The 22,174-nt window shown below is 31.9% G+C and overlaps 1 protein-coding gene across 2 annotated transcripts in view; it reads right to left on the bottom strand.

The window, feature by feature from the left end:
• Positions 1 to 22,174, bottom strand: part of LOC145260633 (amidophosphoribosyltransferase-like) — a 129,145-nt gene that overhangs the window by 33,670 nt on the left and 73,301 nt on the right. For both annotated transcript variants that reach the window (XM_080118955.1, XM_080118956.1), the window contains exons 3-8: positions 16,471 to 16,604; positions 13,878 to 13,990; positions 8,740 to 8,876; positions 8,011 to 8,109; positions 2,388 to 2,516; positions 643 to 770 (exon numbers count right to left, since the gene is read on the bottom strand). In XM_080118955.1, the coding sequence (XP_079975081.1) occupies positions 643 to 770; positions 2,388 to 2,516; positions 8,011 to 8,109; positions 8,740 to 8,876; positions 13,878 to 13,990; positions 16,471 to 16,604 (740 nt within the window). The remainder of the gene's footprint in view (positions 1 to 642; positions 771 to 2,387; positions 2,517 to 8,010; positions 8,110 to 8,739; positions 8,877 to 13,877; positions 13,991 to 16,470; positions 16,605 to 22,174) is intronic.

Consider the following 22,174-nt stretch of genomic DNA (forward strand, 5'->3'; position numbering starts at 1 on the left):
ATATAATTACCCAATCTCCACTGGAAGCGGCAAGAGTACTTTTGTTTTAGAGGGGAAAATACGAACTACTTCGTCTAAACATGATGATGGTACTCATAGGAAGTAATGTAAGATTTTAATATACCCAATAAATGTGTATGTAACGGCGTTCAAAAGTTACATAAGATGGTGGGTAATAATTTAGACATGAAAAATTTGTATGTGGCATCTGTTGTTGCAAACCTACGGTATTTTGGTCCAGAGGGGAATTTCTGCAATCAAAATATATACAGGAAGTTGAAATGAACATTTTGCTTTTTCAACTTGCCAATATATTTCTGTATGCATTATTCATCTATCCAAACAAAGATTTTTACTCGTTATAAACCATTCTTGGTGTATGACTATTTCTTGTTAATTTCAGTAGTTTTTAAGACTATCAAACGTATATCGATGCGAGGAGAATACAAGTTATCTCCCTTCCGTTTATGTAAAAGGCTGGATGAAAAAGAAAAGAGACAAATTATAGGTACGCGAATCATAATCTGGCAGCAGGATTAAGTCGAAATATACACGGAATATATACAAAATGAACCGACAGATTGTTCACAGTATTAGATACAAACAAGTCATAAAATCAAAAGTGTTTCTGATCGTACATACTTCTTGAGCGTATGCCATGGCGGCAGGAGTTGCCGATTCAGGAACAGTGCTGACTATGTCGACATCCATTGGGTGCTCTTTTGCAAGTTGTCGGCCACATCGTTTGCGTACAGAGTAAACCATTTGGCCTGCAAAGCAAGAAATAACAAGAATAATAAAGGCGTTTTGGGGAGAGATGGTTACATTGTCAGAGATAACAGGCAATGTCAAAAAGAGAAAAAACAAGAAAAGAGAAAAAGATGAAAAGAAAAAACAAGAAAATAAGAAAAAACAAAACAAAACAAAGAAAACAAAAAAGAACAATGAAAGAAAAAAGAGAAAAGAAACAGGAAAAACATAAAAAGAAAAAAAGGAAAAAAAAGGAAAAAAAAGAAAGGAAAAGTCAATTTACCAGATTTCCATCAAAAATAAATTTGTTCCAGATGTGTATAGACACTGTATACCTATTTCTACTTATATATAAAAAGCACTGTGTGTGTGTGTGTGTGTGTGTGCGCGCGCTTGCATGCGCGATTGAGAGTTTATTGCCTATATGGACTCCGAAACAGTTAAGTTGATTATTTTTTAATTTCACCCAAATGTACTGGGAGTGTTCTTTGTATCGGAATGTTTTCAATAAGTATTGCAAATCAAAAAAATCTGATTAAAGAAAGAACACTATGATTTTGATCAAAGTTAACACTCTTATACAGCTTAACATCACAAGTGAATCGAGAAGTTTTATCACCTCGCAAGCAGAACGACCCAGCATATATACAGCAGTTTCTTTGATATGACAGGCACATTCAAAACAAATGTTCCTGTTTAGAGCACAACTAAACCATGATACTTGACTTGAATTTTTAACTTTAATTAAAGCCATTATACATAAAAATGATTTTATAAAATCAGCATCAGGTTTTCTATAATGTAATGTGGACGAAGTCACTGCAGGGAGGCATGTTGAGCTTCCTCCAGATGCAGCTCAATGGGTTCCCGACTAGAGCAGGCAATGAATTTGAAAAGTGGGTGATTTCACAGATTTCGAGACAATAAAAATGCTGGAAGTCTGGAACATTCATTGGTCCTCATTCAACCATGGGCAATGTCAAGTCTCCCTGCTAGTAGATATCATAAAGATATAAAGCAACCTAGATAAAAAAAGATATGTTTCAAATTCAATACGAATAAATTTAAATGTCTCATGTACCAAATTTCATATTTGGAAGAAAATGGGGAGGGAAAAAAGAAAGGAAGGGGGGAAAAAGAAAGGAAGGGAGAAAGTAAGGAAGGGAGGGAAATAAGGAGGGGTGGGAAGAAGGGGGAAGGAAAAAGAGGGAAAGAAAGGTGGGAGAAAAGAAAAGGAAGAAGAAAAGGGGAAAAGAAAAAAGAAAGGGGGAAAAGTAAGGAAGGGAGGGAAGTAAGGAGGGGGAAGGAAGGGAGGGAAGTAAGGAGGGGGAAGGAAGGGAAAGGAAGAAGGGGGAAATAAAGGCACGAGAAAAAGAAAAGAAAAGGGGAAAAGAAGAAAAGGGGAAAAGAAAAAAGAAAGGGAGGAAAGTAAGGAGGGGGAAAGTAAGGAGGGGAGGGAAGTAAGGAGGGGAGGGAAGTAAGGAGGGGAGGGAAGTAAGGAGGGGGAAGGAGGGGTGGAAAGAAGGGAAAAGGAAGGGGTGGGAAGAAGGGGGAAAGAAAGGCGGGAGAAAAAGAAAAGGAAGAAGAAAAGGGGGAAAAGAAAAAAGAAAGAAAGGGAACTAAAGAAAAATACTAACCTTCCAAAATTGAATCCGGTCGCGCAAAATAAACGTATTCAAAGATACAAAATGCTGGTGGCGCATTTTCTTTTCTTGGAACGACACACAATGATTTTATACCCGTTTTACTCACTTCAACTATTTCACCTGAAAAATTAATAAATATGTATTATTTAGAGGATCGCTTTACCTTAAAGATCATAGTTTATCCAAAACAAAGTATCCCCCCTTCTCTTTGGTATACAAGATCACAAAATGATGAGGTCATCCAGCATACATACAAAAGCAAGGTCCATAGAATTTTTTTAGTTGTTGCAATGAAAATTGGAAAGTTTTATTTGATAAGAATTGACCAATAAAATGGAGCCACGCTCTGCTAGCAACCAAGTAGAAACCAGAATCACCCCATAAAACATACTAGGTATTTTAGGATTCGGCACATACTTTTCATTCTTCACACAAGGGGGAATTTTGCAATTCAAGACTTTTATGGATTGACTATTCAATGGGAAACCTCATTCTTCATCTTCGCTTGTCCAAAAAGTCACTGAAGTGTTTTGAACTTAAATAGATTCTTAATAGTAAAAAAAAAAAAAAAAAAAAAAAAAAAAAAAAAAAATGCAAAATTCAACCAATCTTTATTTATGAAAAATAATGTCTTAAATGTTGCCTATTTTCTGCTTCGCATATTTGTGCTCTTTCCAAAACATTATTCATGACAGATTGCAGAATATCTGGATTGCGATTCAACTCCCTTAGTTCATTCCTGATGTTTTCCTTCAATTTTTGCAGGGTTTGGGGTTTGATGTTTCGAGATCTGCCAGCTCATGGAATGATGGTTTGAATTTTGCATAAAAAAAAAAATTCCCCAATGTCTTAGTCAAATTGTGTTAAAATTACAAAAAAATATCAAAAATAAAGAATCTATTAAAGTTCAAAACCTTCAGTGACTTTTTGGACACCCCGTATAATTCAAAGTTGGACGACCGCCATTTTGTTTGGAACAAAATCTCTTTTCTTCTGAAATCAAAATGGCTTACAACTCAAAAGTAGTAAATGGGACGTTTTTAAAATTGCTAAAATATTTGGAGAGTTGGCGTCATCATGTTATGAAGACTTAATACAATTTGAAAATCGGACTTTTTATTTTTGAGCAAATGCAGATTTTCAACTTTTCACTGCAAACTAAGAAAGAAGAACACAAGCTACAGATGAGATGCTTCCAAAAGATGCTCAACATTTCATACAAAAAACTCATTACACACGAGGAAGTGAAAAACAGACAAGTCAGGTCATATGAAGATCTGACACTGAAATGATAAGCAAAAAGAAATAAGAAAATAATCTAACATTTTCTAAACAAATATTTTCACCCTCACCACAAACTCCACTTTCTAAAATACTAGCAGTTCAGCTAGCTTTTCTTGGGCCCTATGTACTGTTTATAACTTGTCCTATGTGTGAATACACTTTATGTAAGATTTCAAATGTTTAGACCAAAATTTGTCTGAGTAATTTTGTAGACACTGCAGAGGTCAATTTTTTTTTTTTTTTTTAACTTTGACCCCACTTTTGACCCTTAACATATATTATTTTGGTCTCCAATCAAAATACAAAGTTTTACTCATGTCCAAGTTACCTATATCTAAATTTTCAAATCTTTAGACCCAAAATTGGCGGAGGAATTTGGTAGAATCTGCAAAGGTCAACTCTTTGACCTTTTGGCAACCAAATTTTCACCCCAAAACTGATTAAAATGCTTGCCGCATGTCTGAATACCCATTATGTATAAATTTTAAATGTTTAGATGCAAAATTGGCCGAGTAGTTTGCCAGACACCACAAGGTCAAATCTTTTGAACTTTGACCCCTTGGCAGCTCAAATTTTCAACCTAAACCGATTAAAAAGCTTGCCCTATCTCTGAATACCCTTTATTTAAAATTTCAAATGTTTAGACCAGAAATTGGCTGAGTAATTTGGTAGAGACCACATAGGTCAAATTTTTTTCATCTGTAGCTTGTATCCTTCTTTTTAACTTTGACCTCCTTAACATTTATTTTTTGGGGCTCAAATCAAATTAAAAAGTTTGATCCATGTCCAAGTAACCTACATTTAAAATTTCAAGTGTTTAGAGCCAAAATTGGCGAGGGAGTTTGGTAGAGTTTTCAAAGGTCAAATCGTTTAACTTTGACCCATTGACGGCCAAATATCTGGCCAAAAACCAATTAAAAAGATTTTCCCAAATCTCAATACTCGTTACGTCAAATCTCGAGTCTCTAGACTGAAAATTGACAGAGTTATTTGGAAGGGAAATGTACACAAACACACACAAACATTTTCACTTTATAGATATATAGATATTTCACAAAACTATGTGTTTAAGAATTATTTCATTTATTCCAAACAAACGGAATTACTAGAAATGTACAACTAAAAATTATGTACAATCAATGTACGACTAATTGCTGCTGCTGATTAAAACAACTTTGACACAGGAAATCAACAGGGTCTGTCGGCATAAAATATCGTAAAACAATCTTGTTATAAACAATAAAACAAATTTACTCAGAAGTTTTGAGATGTTATTTTTGGCAAATATTTTTTGAAGTTTATACCTAAAAAAATATTTATTGAAGAAAACTGATTTTATTAATTATTCCCTCTCACACATGCGATCTACCGAGTCTGTTAGCGCAAAAAAATGTTAGTAAAACAAATAAAACAACATTAGATATCAGTCGCAATCATTTTGTGCAAATCCTTAAAGACTGAGACTTTTTTTTCAACTTAGTATCCCACTTTTTTTTATTTTTTAATATTTATAAAAAAATAACAAGCAAGCTTATTTTCTTTATTATTGAAAAAAAATAAAAAATAAATAAATTTAGTGAAAGTCATAACTTCCAGCTGAGAGTTTATTTTTGCAAATTAAATTTTACAATTGACCTTTTTTGTTTAAAATTTGCATTTTGTAACAATAACAATGTAACACTAGAAAAACTTTGTAAAAAGTAGAAATTCTTCTTATTATAAAATATTGCTTGCTTTTGTTTGTTTGTTTTAAATTAAACTTAAACTGTCGAAGTTGCTTTTACTAATTAAACACTTAACGACTGAGAATTATTTTTTTCCAATACAGTGTGCCAAATCATTGTCTTTTGTCAAAGTCTTTTAGGATTTAATTAGACGTACATAAACTCATGTTTAATTTTTAGTCATGCATAATTAGTAAAACCAAGGCACGAATAATCTAAAAAATAAACTTGTTTATTTTTATACAAAGATTTTTAACGAAAAAAGTGGCACACAGAATTGGAAAAAAATAATTGTTTCAGTCTTTGAGCAGTTCATTACGTAAATAAATACTTATGTATATATTTACTATTTGCAGTAAGAGAAAATATTAAAAAAAAAAAAAATTATTTTTTGTAAATACTTTTTATATAAATCTAGAAATATATTTGCAAAAAAAAAAAAAAAATAAATAAATAAAAAAAAATAACCTCTCGACTGAAACTTGCGAGTAAATTAATTTTATGGTTTATCTAAATAATACCACAACAGATTTTTACAATATTTTGCGCTCATAAACCCAAAACTGTTGTGGTTGCTTTAATAGCAAATCAGATGCAGGAGTAATAATCGTACATTAATTAGTCGTACAATTTTAGTAAAGTGCCTTATGTACGACTAAAATCCAGCATGAGTAAATGTCTGATTTGGCTCCTGCTGATTCAAGCAACTTTACACGAATACAGAAATATTAGATTATATAGTTTGAGTATTATATTTACTATTTCTTACAATTTATAACCGGTTTTGGATCATAGCATTGCTTAAAGAATAGATAAATTCAAATAAAAAACTTGTAAGTTTCCGGTTTTCGAACAGAATCCTATCCTCCTAAAATATAGGTAAAAAAAAAAATTAAAAAAAAAAAAAACAACTGGGAGGGGGGGGAACAAAAAAGAAACAGAAACAAAACAAACACAATGTAAATACATTTTCTCTCAAACAGGAAATCTGTTCTATTAATATTTAATTTTCTTTTTAGTCATATAAACATATGTATAACTGTATGCATGTATCTATATAATATATTAGAAAAGCAAATTTGGCAACCCTGGACAAGAATATGAGAGTAATCTCCTTTTGATGTAGCTGTGTTTTTAAATCTCATAACAATATATGATCATTGTTGTAATTATGCAAGAAAAAAAAACTTATAATTTCAACATGCAGCGATCCTTCACTGAAGAAAGTGAAATCTATAAATATAAAAGCGAAAATGTATGTATGTTTGTATGTGTGTTCGCTTTTTCTGTATGTCTACAAAAGGCTTTTTTCAGAGAAGCGGTCGGTCGCTTCACAACTTTTTAAAACTTTTTTTTATCACACATGAATTGTAATATCTCACAGTTAACAACGAAGCTCGTCTGTTTATTTAATTTGCTCGATTTCGGGAAGATAAATATTCAACATTTGTCGCTCACTGCATGTGGGTTAGTCTTTTTCCTATAACATCTTGGGGGGGAAAAAAAAAGCGTTCAGCAGTAAATGAAATACTATACCGCAGTCAAACTTGACCTCATTAACTCCTTAAAACGGACACCTACCAAATCCAAGTAATTAAATAAATTCAAACGTGTTTCCGTTAGCTTCTCACGGTGGGGCAATGGTTAACGTGGCACTTTTTTTTTTCACACTTTAATTTACAACTTTGCCTCAAGGGTTCGGGTTCTATCCTCATACTTACCTACCAAAACATTTTTTTTTTTAACCCCACTCCACACGCCCAGAGTTTCCACACACACACCTCCAAACACCCGGGCAACGCCGGGTAACCCTCGCTAGTGTTACATAAAAAGGGAACATTCAAAAGAAACGAGACAAAAAAATGGTCTACCAAGCAGTATTGGACTGAAAGAGTAAATTAAAGATTGTCTCTTACAATGTGGTTTTATGATTTGTATTGAACTATGTAGCACAATATTACTTTTTGAGTACTCATTAGTATTTATTAAAGGTAAAAACCTTGCTTTGAACGCTGTTTGTAAACTGTGCATCTGTGAATGGTCAATTTGTTGTTTTGTTTTAAAAAAATATATTTGCAGTATCATAACATTTATGTTGTCATAGTCTGGTCGATAATACATTTGCTTAAAAACTTAACTTTTACGTGTTCGCACCCAGCATATGGCATTTAAAAAAAAAATTTTTTTTTATTTATTTCTTATTTGCTTACAAAATTTTGCTTTTGGTTTTGCTTAAGTCTGTTTTTTTTTTTTTTTTTAATGACCAAGCAACAATATAGGATTTTTTTAATGATCAAGCAACAATATAGGATTTTTTTAATGATCAAGCAACAATATAGGATTTTTTTAATGATCAAGCAACAATATAGGATTTTTTTAATGACCAAGCAACAATATAGGATTTTTTTTAATGACCAAGCAACAATATAGGATTTTTTTAATGACCAAGCAACAATATAGGATTTTTTTAATGACCAAGCAACAATATAGGATTTTTTTAATGACCAAGCAACAATATAGGATTTTTTTAATGACCAAGCAATGATATGTCTGATCTAGCTTATTAAAAAAAAAAAAAAAAAAAAAAAAAAGATGATGTCATTTACCAGGAAGAACTTCACGGCAGAATTTGCCACCAACTGCTTGAAAAGCACATGATTCAGATGATATAACCCAGCCATCAATTCGCTCTTCGACATTATTACCTAAATAGATTAAACATAAAAATGAAAAAGAGAAAGAGAGGAAGAAAGAATGAGAGAGAGAGAGAGAGAGAGAGAGAAAGAAAGATCGAAAGAGAGGGAGAAAAAGAAAAAGGGAGAGAAAGAAAGAAAAAGACAGCAAGAGAGAGAGAGAGAGAAAAAGAGAGAAAAAGATAGAAAAGAGATAGATAAGGTCACTCATATATATAAACATGTAGAAAATATTCATAAATAAAACTGAGCTTAATAGTTAAATGAGACCAATCATCCAATAAGAAACCATAAAAATGAATAAAGTTCGTTTTTCAAAAAATATGCAAATTAGTTAACCTTTACTTAGTCGCATGCATATCCATGACTGAGTATATGAAGCAGTTTGTTTTAATAATTTTTAAATAGAAAAAGTAGGCTTTTAATATCAATGTAAGTGCGACAAAAAAACTCAACTTCACTCACACACACACACACACACACACAATTTTAGTTTAAATGATTTTTGTTGTACAATATTTGCTTTTGGTCATAAGTACATACATCGTTAATTTTTCTTTATTTAATAAAAGGAAAATTCTTGATAAGCACCAAAATCTAAACTAAATGCAGTATTATAATTTATAAGTTATCATGCCGTACCAAAATCATTCTTGGATATAAGTTGGCCGATACATAGTGGACGGTTTCCATACGGATCTCTGATTGCATAGATTTTAGACTTGTGCATCACCAAAAGAGAATACGATAAACTTGTTTGGTTCATCAAATTCTTTATTCTGAAAAAATAAAAATTAAATAAAATTATAAAAAATAAAAAAAGAGAATTATTTTACAATTGTGACATTTTTCAATAATGGCCAACATGCCAATAAAAGCAGCAGCAGACTATTACATCTATTAAGGTTCAGATTTATCACATAAGCAATCAGGGTTTATCGTCAGCTAATATCCTCCATAATTTTCTATAGGGCACAACCAGAAGCGGTAACTAGGCAAATTAGTTCCTTCATTGAAATAAAATATAAAAAAGGACTTTATTGAAAAATATACAATAACAAAATTATGCAGATATAATAACAAATGTCTTGATTTGGACTTTTAATAAAATTAAAAGAAATTTTTTTTTAATATATGTTTATGAAATAAAAAAAAAAAAGATTGGAAAAAAAAAAAAGATTAAAAAAAAAAGAAAAGTGTTTTCAATAATATATTGAAGAGATATAGGCACGAGAGAAAAAAAAATGTGAAGGAACTAATTTGCCTTGTCACTGCTTCTGGTAGTGCTCCGCAGAAAATTAAGGAAGATGTTAGCTGAATATAACTGCAACCAGCTGTACATAGCTCATACAATAAGAGATCAGACAAAATATCTTTAGGTTAGGTTTCTAATCAGAGTTCTTGTTATCCACTTTTCTTTTTTGTAAATCCATTATTTATATAAGAATACATTATGACATTTCATGTGAGTATGTACATTATCACCTTACACACATCTATTAAAAAAAAAAAAAAAAAAAAAAAAAAAAAAAAAAAAAAAAAAAATGGACATCGTCTGATCAGTAAAATTAGTGATTAATTTGATATCACCAAGGTAAAACAAATTCCGACTTTACCCATTTTGCAATTGTTTCCGAATCAAATTCTATTACCCCATCGTCTAAAACAGCATAATTTTAAATAAACATGCCAAAAAGTGATATTAGTTTTAAAGAATACTAGTAGGCCGTCCAGCGTTGCCCATTTGTAAAATTTGCATAAATATTATATTTAAATTAATACAGAATTCTTATTTACAGTAGAACCCCAGGATACGGTGGCCCTGGGATACGTTTTTTTCAGGTTACGAATCAAATGTTTTTCCGGTCCCTGGTTATGGTATTTGGCCCCCACCCCTTATCGTGTTATTTATAATGTTATTTGATTATATACATGTGTATTATATACTATACTGTATTGTTACTAATTTTTAATGGGTTCTACTGCATTATAAACAGAAATAACATGGGTATTAAACATTACATTAAATTTGTTAAAAAAAATTAAAATAAAAAAGAATGAAGGAAAAAAAAAGAACTGAGACATGTGGATGCAAGTATTATGTTTTTTCTAAACAGTTCACTTCTTGTAAGAAAAAAAAAAAAATTGAGCAGAGATCAAAATCAAAACCTAAATAGTGAGTACGATAACCATTAGGCCAGCTTAACACAATCTTTAAAAATGTGTTTTCAAACCTACTTATTCTTAACATAAGTAATCTGTCATGTTAACGAAACAGTTGACAGATAAAAATCTGATGACCCCCCCCCACCACATAGCAATTTTTCAATTTTGACCCCTTACAGCTCCTCTCCCCACCACCCCCAGATAAAAATTGATTAAAAAGTTTTCCACATGTCTGAATACTCAATATATTTCATGTCCGCAGATCAAAAATTTGTTAAGTATTTAGGTTGAGAAGTGTCCTCACACACACACACACTTTTTTTTAGATATAGATTTTACTGCCAATTATTTCCACAAGAGAGAGAATATTTGTATGAAAAAGAATCAACTTACTACAAAAACAAAAAAAAAAAAAAGTAATTTGTTTCTTAATCTAATATATAAAAAGCTATATGTCTGTCTGTCTGCCTCCATATTTTCAAACTATCTCTTCTGAAACGAAAAACTGCTAGGGGCATCAAATGATTGGAGTTTTATGGACCGTTCTTTTTATGGATCTTTAGCCGATTAAAATAGTTTTTAAGGGGTCAAAAAAATTGGGTCAAAATTGAAAAAAATCGTTATGCATTTTTTACATTCAAATTAATAATTATAGATCAGTTTATAAGCGTGTCACGTTGGTACAGTGGTAACGTCACCAGCTTTGACTGCTACAGTTTTACTTCTGGTTTTGATTCTAGCTGATGACACTCAAGTACTTTTTTTGTTACTTTTGAAATCACGACTATAATATATATATATACAAAATCTGGACAAATTAAAATATATTTAAGTGTATTTTACAACCAGGCAAAGCCGAGCCCCCTCCCCCACCTAGTAGTATTTAAGACATTCATCATTTTTTTTTTTTTTTTTTTTTTTAAATCATGTTCATCCCAAAAAAGGCATTATCACTTGGCAATAAGAGGCTACTATCTGGGACTATATTTAGGAAATTAGAAAGATGTTTGTTTACATTACATTTAAACTTCTGCATATTAGTACAGTCAGGGAATCGAGTAATAGGGAGAGAATTCCAAAGCCTAGCAGTCCAAGAGAAAAAAACTACTTGAATAGAAGGCCTTCCGGCATCTAGGGACCTCTATAGTAAAAGGGTGGAACTTTGTTGTTAAATAGGTTTGTCAGGAGGAGAAAGTACATCTGGAGGAGGGGTCACAAGTGCGATGAGTTCATCAGAGCACAGTTCATTAAAATACTTATAAAACAGCCACAGGGATGGAACACTGCAGCAATGGGATGGGGTTGGAGCTTGGCTGACAGTGTGGGACTTATTAGATTGAAAAATTTTTTTTGGCCCTGTCCAAATAGGAGAGACTAGTGGTAGATGCACCAGCTCAGATGTGGTAACAATACTCCATACATGAGTAAATGGTGGCCTTGTACAGATACAAGTTACTCTCAGGTGTGAATAATTTTCTAGCATGATAAAGGGAACCTACCTTCTTTGCAGCAGCCTTTGTAATGTCCTTAATGTATTTTTTTCAGTTCATGATGCTTGTGAATGTTAAGTTGAAGCGTTTGAATGGTGAGCTCCCAGATAAAGAGTCATGGTTATCAGTAGTTAAGAAGGCTTCTTATAATTGTTAAAGGAAAGCAGTTTAGTCTTAGTAGTATTAAATGTTACCATTTAAAAAGGAGTATTATTATTAACAGCTAACTGTAGAGATTGATTATGACTGATTTCTACAAACTGCGATCAATTTTAAATTATGCAGACACACACAGGCACTTGTCAGATCACCAAAGTTAAGCAACATTGAGTCTTAATACTTAAAATGGGTGAGCCTTTGGGAATATCAGATGCTGTAAGCAAACACTCAGGCGAAAAAATGGTTGTAGTGAGACAGGTGAATACAAATAGTGTTTCCAAAACAAATTTCCATGAACAAAGTTTCTTTCTTAGAACTGCACACCTGTGGAACTCTTCCGTTTTCCTGCTTTCTTGCAATTGTAAACCATATGGTTGTCTTCAAGTCCAACATAAACAAATTCTTGAGGAGTCATCCCCTCTTAAGTGATCCAATTTACCAAATTTTCACTACTAACGATTACTATGACATTCTCCTATTGACTAATGTACACTCATTAACCCTTATCCTTGAGTGGCCTCCGGGCTTTGATAAGTGGTGACTTCTTTGTAAAAAAAAAGAAAAAGAAAAAGTAGGTGTTAACAGCTGAACTCAAACTACTGGTCGCAAAACACTGAAATTAACAAGAAATAGTAATCATACACCAAGGATGGTTCATAACGAGCAAAAGTTTTGAATGGATGGATAACGCGTACAGAAACATGTCAGCAAGTTGAAATGCAAAATGTTCATTTCAACTTACCGTCATATTTCTATTACTTTTGCGCATGTGCAAATTCATTCATAGCTTGAAGTGTTTTGATTAAAAACTTTTCTTATCTATTCATCAACAGCTCAAATGGCAGGGAATACGGCTACAGTGCTAAATGTTTTTGGTTTCTATTCACCCAAGTCATTTTTTTAAACTTGGGAAATCAGCACTTTCGTTTTCTAACCCATTTTTAGTCATTACACAAAGTTTCAACTCAACAAATAATTCTAAAAAAAAACAATCTATAAATGTCTCGCTTTCCCTATATTTTTGTGTTATTTATTTCGTTATTAAATATTTTTGCAGTTTTTGGAGACATTTATATTTGAGGTTCACAAAACGGCTGGTAGAGGGTGTTTCTCATTCAAAGAACAGGGGTCGATAACTTGTCTCAGTCGCCCCATGGCACTGTCATACAGAAGTGCCGAATTGTCTAATAAGACATTGAGTACTTACAAGAGACCACAAAAAGGTTTCCAACATAAGTACAAGTTTTTTCCGTAGAATAAACTGGATTTGAAACAACTCTTGCAAACTTTATTAGATATATACATACGGAAAGAGAGTTTGTGATATATTGTTAGATCGGTTCTAAGAGATGATTTGCCTATAAATTAATTTTGAGATAATTATTAATCATTTTATTGTTGGCATTAGTTTCCTAGATATCTTTCTAGTTAGAATTATCTAATAAGACAAGAGAGACCACAGAAAGGTTTCCAATATTCTAAGTACAAGTTTTTCCGGGGAATGAACTGGATTTGAAACAACTCTTGTAAACTTTATTAAATACATACAATTTGAGGTTGCTATTTTTCAAAGGTAGAGTAATCAGTGAAATATAACGAGGTTAATACAAGAGTGCTCAATACGGAAGTAGGGCAAGTTTTTTTTTTTTTTAAAGTCAATTAAGAATTCTGCTCTTGAATATAAGTGTTGTTGCCTGAAGAGGTCTCTAGTTACTGAAAACTAGAAGACTGAAACATGCTCATGACTGTGTAGCAACAAATTACTGCTTATGTAAAGATAAATTGAAAATGTGAAATATATACATATGGAGAGAGAGTTTGTGATATATTGTTAGATCGGTTCTTAGAGATACGATTTGCCTATAAATTAATTTTGAGATCCAATTATCTAATTCTATTTTTATAGCAACTTTTATACTTCATAAAGGCTTTTATAGGCTGCAAAAGAAGAGTTTTTATGTTAACCTTGTGACCCAGTTTCCACCATTTGGCTCTCCTTCCTGCGGCGTGTGCGTCAACACTTGTGTTATGAGTTCGCTGTCTGTACTCGTTGAAAGGCCAACACCATGGCGCAGGAGCTACAAAGAAAAAAAAAAACAAACAAATAAAAAAATATATAAAAACAACAAAATTGGTTTTACAATAAGAAACAGACAATAAACTTTGCAAACATTTAAAAAAAAAAAAAAAAAAAAAAATTTCTTTTAAAAGTCAACTTTTTTTTTTTTTTAAGCTATGGAATGTCCAAATCTATTACTAAACTGCAGTTAAATGGGCTGGTAAACAAAAAAAAAAAAAAAAAATAAAATAAACAAAAAAGTTCAGCCAGAATTCGTCACTGTCAACTTTGTCACACACAACTTTCTCAACTTCTAGCAGGCATTTGGCCTCTCACCACTACCAACAGGCATTTTATTAACAAACTGACTCCATTCCATTTGCATATGTGTGCAGTGGGCGGTGTGATCTTGTGCGATTCGATGAGACACACCTTATAAAGCCATGGCCGCCATCTTTAATCTCTCTCTCTCTCTCTCACAGATCCCACCTGAGGGTAAGTCGTATAGCCACATAATGCACACACATGTGGGCGCTTTCTTCTTTGCGTATTACATTCAACTCTACATAAACATATAGGAGTTAGTTACATCATTTAAAAGTATTAAGGTTAAATTAGAAAATTTTAGAAAATCAAAATAATGTTAAAAACAAAGAAATAAACACTGTTGCTCGTTTCCCAATGCACGGCCAACAAAGTTAACTAAATTAACGATTTAGAAACAAAATTTTGGAAAACCAAGTAATGTTATATATATATATATATATTTTTTATGAAATGAAAAATCATTTAAAATTTTTTTTGTTTTCTGAAACTTCAGTGGCATCCAGCCTTATCAAAGACTTATTTTGTCATTTTTTTTAAATATTTTTTCCCTCTTTATTGTATTGATGTTGCCATTGGTGACTCCTAACAAAGAAAATTGTATGTCCAATCTAATTCTTCTTTAACTATCCATTTGGGACAACACCATATCCATTATGACATCATCCTACAATGTCTAAATTTTGATGAAGAAAACTAAAAGCAAAAAATAAATAAATAAAAATTTCTTTGTTCACAAGGAATTAGTTACATCTCTTTCGTAAGGTTAAATTTGAAAATTTTAGAAAACGAAGTAATGTTGTAGAAAAAAAAAAATCTTCATTGAATAAAAATTTTAATTTAATAAAAATTTAATTATTTTCTCAGACTTTGTTAGTATATAATTTCTTTTTCTTTTTTCCCCTCATTTGTGTCAAAAAAAAAAAAAAAAAAAAAAAAAAAAAAAAAATTACTTAGGTGCCATCAGCTAGAATCAAAACCAAAATATTTAGCGCTCCAGCATTACCCTTTCAGCTATTGCTAGATGCATAAAAAAAAGACATGTTAAAATATATCTGTCTTCAACGTGTATAAATGTATATTTGTGTATGCATACATAAGCACTTTAAGTCGACGTACACCTGCCTAGTTCCAATTTTTTTTCAATTTTGACCCTTTACAAACTATTTTTACTTGCTAAAAACCAAATTAAATTTGTTCCACAGGTTAAAATGTCCTATATATAACGTTTCAAGTCTGTAAACTAAAAACTGACAGTGGAATTTGGTAGAGATTGTTCTTCAGACAGACAGACAATGTCACTTAAATATATACTAGCAGACCGCCCGGCGCTGCCCGGTTGTAAAATATGCATAAATATATTTTAATTCATGCAGATTTTTTATAGAGCCAGTTCTCTATTGATTACTATCCAATCTATAGTGATGATTTCCAGTTATAAGAAAAAAATATAACTTGGGTACAATCCACTAGAATTTAAACTAAAACATTTAGTGTTTCAGCCTTAATCGTTATTTATCTTTCCTAAATGGCTACCCTGATTTAAAAAAAAAATTTCACATAAATGTACTTTATGCGTCTGACAGTGTTCTTAGATATGTAAGGTATTCCAACACAAAACCTAAGTATAGATAATCGAAAAAATCCGCTGAAAGAAAGAACTGGCGATTTTGAGTGAAGTTAATGCCTTATATAGCCAAACATCACAAGTGAATTTGAGAAGTGTTGTAACCACACAAGCCAAAAGGACCAACATATAATCGTGCTTTTAACAGTAACATTAATTTTGAAGACGCCCGTTATATCAAAGAACCCACTGTTGATTTTATATGCCGAACCTTTTGGTTTGTATGGTAATAAAACTTCTCAAACGCATTCATGATGTTAGGCTGTGTAAGGTGTTAACCTTGGTCAAAATTGCCTGTTCCTTCTTTCATTGGATTATTTCGATTATCGATACTTATCGAAGACATTCTGATACAAAACCTATCTAAGAACACTGTCAGCCATATAAAGTACCTTTGTGTAATTTTATAAAAATCGGCCCAACCATTTTTGAGTCCATAGGGATTGAACTCACACACACAAAGTTCCTTTTATATAATAGTAGATATTGACATTTGCAAAATTGATAAAAAAGCAAAAAATCAAAAAAAAAGTATTTATTTTTTTTACCTTTTTCTTTAGAGAGCTCGCATTAACAAGTTCTCCATTATGGGCAACCCCAATCTTGCCGTGGAGAGTTTCAACAATAAACGGTTGACAATTTATTACGTTTGACGATCCGGCAGTGGAATATCGAGTGTGACCTAAAATAAATTAAAAAAGAAAAGTTTTTTTAAAAGTTTGCTGTCTTATCTTTCATTTCCTTCTTATGAGAGTTGTCTCTGAAAACATGAAATAGAAATTTGCTGACGATAACAAATGTCTGGCATCTGTTAGGATGCCGCATCCTCAGCTAAAACAAAATGACTAGAAAATTTAAAAAAATAATTGAATGATTTTAAAAATATTTTGTGAAATAATGAAAGTTTAAATATTCCCTCAGCAATGCCGTCTCAGGACAGCTAGTTGATCATAACTGCAACAATGTATTACTAGCGGGACCTGTGGAAATTCCACAGCAGCATCTTTCATATGCAATATATATTGCTGCTGGCCATTCTGTGGGCGTTGAGCATGAATGAAGACACCCTCATATTATTCTAGCCCTTTTGTTAAAACTGTAAAACATATTTATCCAAGCAAGTCTATAAATTAATACAGTAGCGTGTAGCACAATAAAAAAAGAGGGGAGTTATTTATTTTTCCCTATTTAATAATGTAAGCATGAACGTTAAAAAGCAATATAAAGTAGTGATTTCAAAATGAAAAAAACAGGAGTTGAGTGCTATCATCTATAATCGAAAACAAAACCAAAACTTATGAAGAATTCTTGGCAAAATTATTTATTACAAGAAATGGAAGGACGCAACAATTATTAAACGACAGCCACTCGAAAGAAAAAAAACGATGTAAGCGTGACACACAAAGTAACACACACGCTATTGTATCAATATATAGATTATTAGCAACAAAATTTGCTACTTGCAAGAAAGATGGCAGCCATTTTTATATAAATTTGATGCTGAAAACAAATGGCAACCATAAAAAAAAATGTTCCTAGTTGAATGAAGCATTTTAAAATTATATATACATACTATTTATTATATACTAGCAGACTGCCCGGCATTGCCTGGTCGTAAAATACGTTTAAATATGATATTGTGATTCATGCAGATTTTGCATTTATTATATTGACTCAATATACAGTAATAATTAAAAAGAAAAAAATAGAAAAAAAAAAAGACTCGTGTGTCACCACCAAGAATTGAAACCAAAATGTTCGGTTTACGATTTACTTTTTCCTTTGATGTTAATGACTATACTATGAAGACATGTTTACTGCAAAGCTAAAAATTAAAACATGAACCAATAGCTATTACGTCACGCATATTCATAATGCCATCGTTCGATCTTTACCTGGCAAATTTCATTTTCTTTTTTTTTTCACACTTATACACCGATTTTCCTCGGCTTAAACCTATATATAAAATTTTGCATGGGTTCGAATACCCTATATATGAAGTTTCATGTCTTTAGCCCAAAAACTGACAGAAGATTTTGGTAGACAAAATTTTTAAACAAAAATATATTGGCATATATAACTATATATAGAAAAAGTTTTGTTTACTATAAGCTTTTTACACAAATATTGCACAAGCATAAATCATGCAGAATATCTGCATAAATATAATTACACAAAGATGATCATCCCATCATAATATTCCTTCATTTTCTTGAGTTGCTTTTTTTCTGATGAATAAAGGCGGAATAAATTCAAAAATTAACATAATTACATAAATGATTTTGCACTACGAAACAGGTGCTGTTAAGAATTGAACATTTTAATATGCTTAAACGCAGGGCTCTATGGACAAACTTATCTTTAGTTGACCTTTGACAACTAAATATTTTCGTTTACTAGCCAAATAGAAAAGTTACTAGCCAAACTCACATGATTTTTAGAATATGACATCTTCGTTCTGTGACGAGTATGTACATCATAAAGATTTTTCTGTGTTTTTTTTTTTTTTAATAATTGTAATTCTAAATATACTACAAATTTTATGTTGATATTTGAAGGTATAAACATTCTGATTTCTTCAGATTTTTTTTTAAACAGCTTTCATTAAAAACTAAAAAATAAAAAGTATATTATTCTATTAAACTTTTGTTGTTTAAATAATTTAACTTTGTTCGTTTTATTAAAAAAAAAAATTGAAAAGATATTTTTCACTCAGTAGTGAGCTTTGGAAGATTGTCAGTGAAAGAAATACAATCGCCAAAAGATAAGCGTTTTATTATTTCTAGTCGCCACTTTGAAAAATTACTCGCAAATGCGACTGTTTCACTTGCAATGTAGAGCCCTGTTAAAGGAATAAATTGTAAGATGGAGAATATCTTGAAATCTCTATTATAGAAAAGTCACTTTGTGTGTATGTGTTCCTTCATCATAGGTGCTGAAATGTCTGAGCCCATCTTTTTGCAAATTTCACACAAAGCTAATTTATATGTCTGGCAGTGTTCTTAGATATGTTTTGCCCAGAAATTCATCCAATATGTATCGAAAATCGAAAAAATCCGATCCTAACAATAATCTTTTTTTTTTATAGATAAAAAAGAATTTTTTACAGGGTAATATTTTATGTTACACCGGCCAAGGCAGATAATTCTCAGTAAATAATTTCTTCTTAAAAAAACAGATTTATTGTTATCTGCAGATGTAGCTCAGTGATAGAGTATTCGACTACAGACTGAATGATCCCCTGTCCAAGCTGAGTGTACCTCACTATCTTATTTTAATTTTTTTCTTATTAATGAATTCAATTTACAATAAAAGTAGAGGTACCATTTAAAATCGTTGCAAATCATTTCTTTGCACATTTTTAAACTAAATATTAATCAGAAGTGACTTTTCCAAGGCATCCATCGTCAACCCCAAATATCAACTGACATGATATTGTGAACAAACACAGACGGAATTTGATAAAAGACATTATCATTATATTTTATTTTTTTGCAAATGAGTCCACTGGGCAAATTATCGTTGATTCTATTATAATATATACGCAATCAGCATAATTAAAATATCATGTTGAAGCGTATTGTACAATTGGGCAACGCCGGGCATCCAGCTAATATATATATAAATTTTTACTGTCTTTGTAATTCTTCAATGTTTTAGTTTTTGAATTAAAAGTAGGAGACTTTACTTTTGGAATGGCTCCTTGTGTGTGTGTGTGTGTGTGTGTGTGTATGTATGTATGTATGTATGAGGTGCCTTCAATAAGTTCCCAGACTTTTTGTACAATTTAAAATTGTCATAGACTCTTAAAAATACAGTATGTTACATCTTATGAGACGACTGACCATATTTTTATGATTTCAGGTTCAAATGAACAACTACAGCAGGAATTGGAATACACTCTACTAAAGTCTGATTGTCACAGCTGGTGAATTTCAAAAATGCAATCTGGACGAGAAGACACTTTTGAAGAAAGATATGCAATAAACTTCTATTTTAAACTTGGAAAAAATGCAACAGAAACGTATGGAATGCTTCACACTGCTTTTGCAGCATCCTGAATGAATCGACTTCAGTTTTTGAGTGGCATAAGAGATTCAAGGAAGGCAGGAGTCTGAGAGGTGTGATGAGGTGTGGGAGGAGTAAGGAAGTCAGAACACCAGAGTTGATTGGCCAAATAAAGAATTTCATGGATAAGGACCGTCGTGTGTCTATAGAGACAATGAGTGCACAGTTTGATGTGAGTGTGGGAACTCTACACACAATTATTGATGAGGGACTGAAGATTTGCGCAAAGTTTGTCGCAAGAGTGCTCAGAAAAAATTAGAAAGATGTCGTAACAGCAGGGAGATGGTGGAGTTGATCAATTCAGATCTTATACTTCAGACCTTACCCTCTGTGACTTTTGGTTATTACCTAAGCTCAAGGAAAACCCCAGAAGCTGTTGCTGTGAGACGAATGATGCAATGTAAGAGGATTTCTATGGCGTGTTCCAGAAGTTGTTGGAATCGTACAACAAGTGCATTGCAGCCGGAGGAGATTACTTCGAAGGGGACTAGAGTTTCATGTGTGTACTATCAACAAAAGTGTCCATACTCGTACAATGTGACCTTTAGCATTTGGAAGATGGATGGTGTCACATGCACCCGAAATCCAACAAAGATGCATAGAAAGTATCAGAGTCTGGGTTTTCCTTTGGAGTTGTGTTTTATTTAAGGCTTACATTCGTCTGCTGTGTAACTTTTACTTCCTATATTTTGTCTTTTAGTCCTCACATTCTAGAAGCGAGGTTTCTGACAAAGGGGGAAGAATGCCTGTTTTCGGGGTCAGAATTTATTCAATCTAGCACTTATCTTTGGCAAAGACTAGAGTTTCATGTGTGTACTATCAATAAAAGCGCCTAGATCGAAAAAGTCTGGAAGCTTAGTGTAGGCACCACACACACACACACACACAAATATACGTTCATAAACAAAATAAAATAATTGTTGACATTTAATGTGAATATTGTGTCATAAACAGGGATGAAAAGATGTTTGAATGACATTTGTATTTTAACAACTTCAAAAACTACAAACATTTAAAACAATAAACAGTTGGGAACAACAGTCTTTAGTGGGTAGTAATGACCCTTTTTTCTCTCTCATGCTCTCTATATGATATTTATCTTTTTTTTTTTTTTTCAATTGATTGACAGAAAGGGCAAAGAAAGATTTAATTGCAAGATTCATCATCCAATGAATATATATTATGATATTTGAAAACAAAAATTAAATTAAAAGGGAGGTAACTCTCCTATTCTTATCCGGTTTACCAGATTGACCTTTCTAAATCCAATTTTCGTAAATTGGATCCTTTTTTTTTTTTTTTGAAGTAGTTTGGCCTTTAAAAATTGTACTTTGCTTTGTTGTGTATGATTAACTAAAAGAATACCCGTCCCAGGACAAATAAAATTAATTCCCCAAACAGAACAGTTCTGCACCACTTTTACATGAAGATTAAAATCAATATATACTCATACTAAATCTTATGTCTAGAATCATTCTTCTAATGTTGATCAAAATCCATTACATCATTTTAGACGTTTTTACTAGTGACGAAACTATTATATATACATATAAGAAAACGTGGCAATGCAAATTGTTATATATAGCAGCAGGGCAACGCCAAAGGTATTGCTAGTCAATTGTTATGATTGTTGTAGTATTTGTAAAAATAGAATGTTGTCATAACAAACTAAGTATTTACAGAGAAAATTATTTATGTTGAGATATTTTAATAGAAAAGAATGTTAGAACATAAACAATAATTTAAAATAGATTGACCTCTAGAATCTGACGACTCTTACGTAGAGGTCATTATAAAGTGATGTGGACTTTAGGTAGAGTTTTGTGAAAAGATATGATGATTTGATCAATCAGAGATCAGAAGCAAGAGAAAGCAAACGTAGTCAAGGATCGGGAGTGAGAGAGAGTGGATAGAGTCAGACGGTAATGGCTTCCAATAAAGGGGATCAGAATGTTCCCATGGGGAAACATCGGTAATAAAAGTTGCTGAAAAGAGATTTGTTGATTCATTAGGATGAATCTTTTTTGCAGCTGTCCTTGAGGATCCGTCATACAAGATCAGGAACAGACCAGGTATGTTTCTCCGATTGGCCTGATGTTACAACCCCAGCAAACTGTTATTTGTCCCTATTGTTACAAGTCCTTTTTTAAAATGTATCTGTTGTCGTAAGTTTTATACGTTACT

This window comes from Euprymna scolopes, chromosome 36, assembly GCF_053919585.1.
Source record: "Euprymna scolopes isolate OS-2025 chromosome 36, ASM5391958v1, whole genome shotgun sequence".
Lineage (NCBI taxonomy): Eukaryota > Metazoa > Mollusca > Cephalopoda > Sepiida > Sepiolidae > Euprymna > Euprymna scolopes.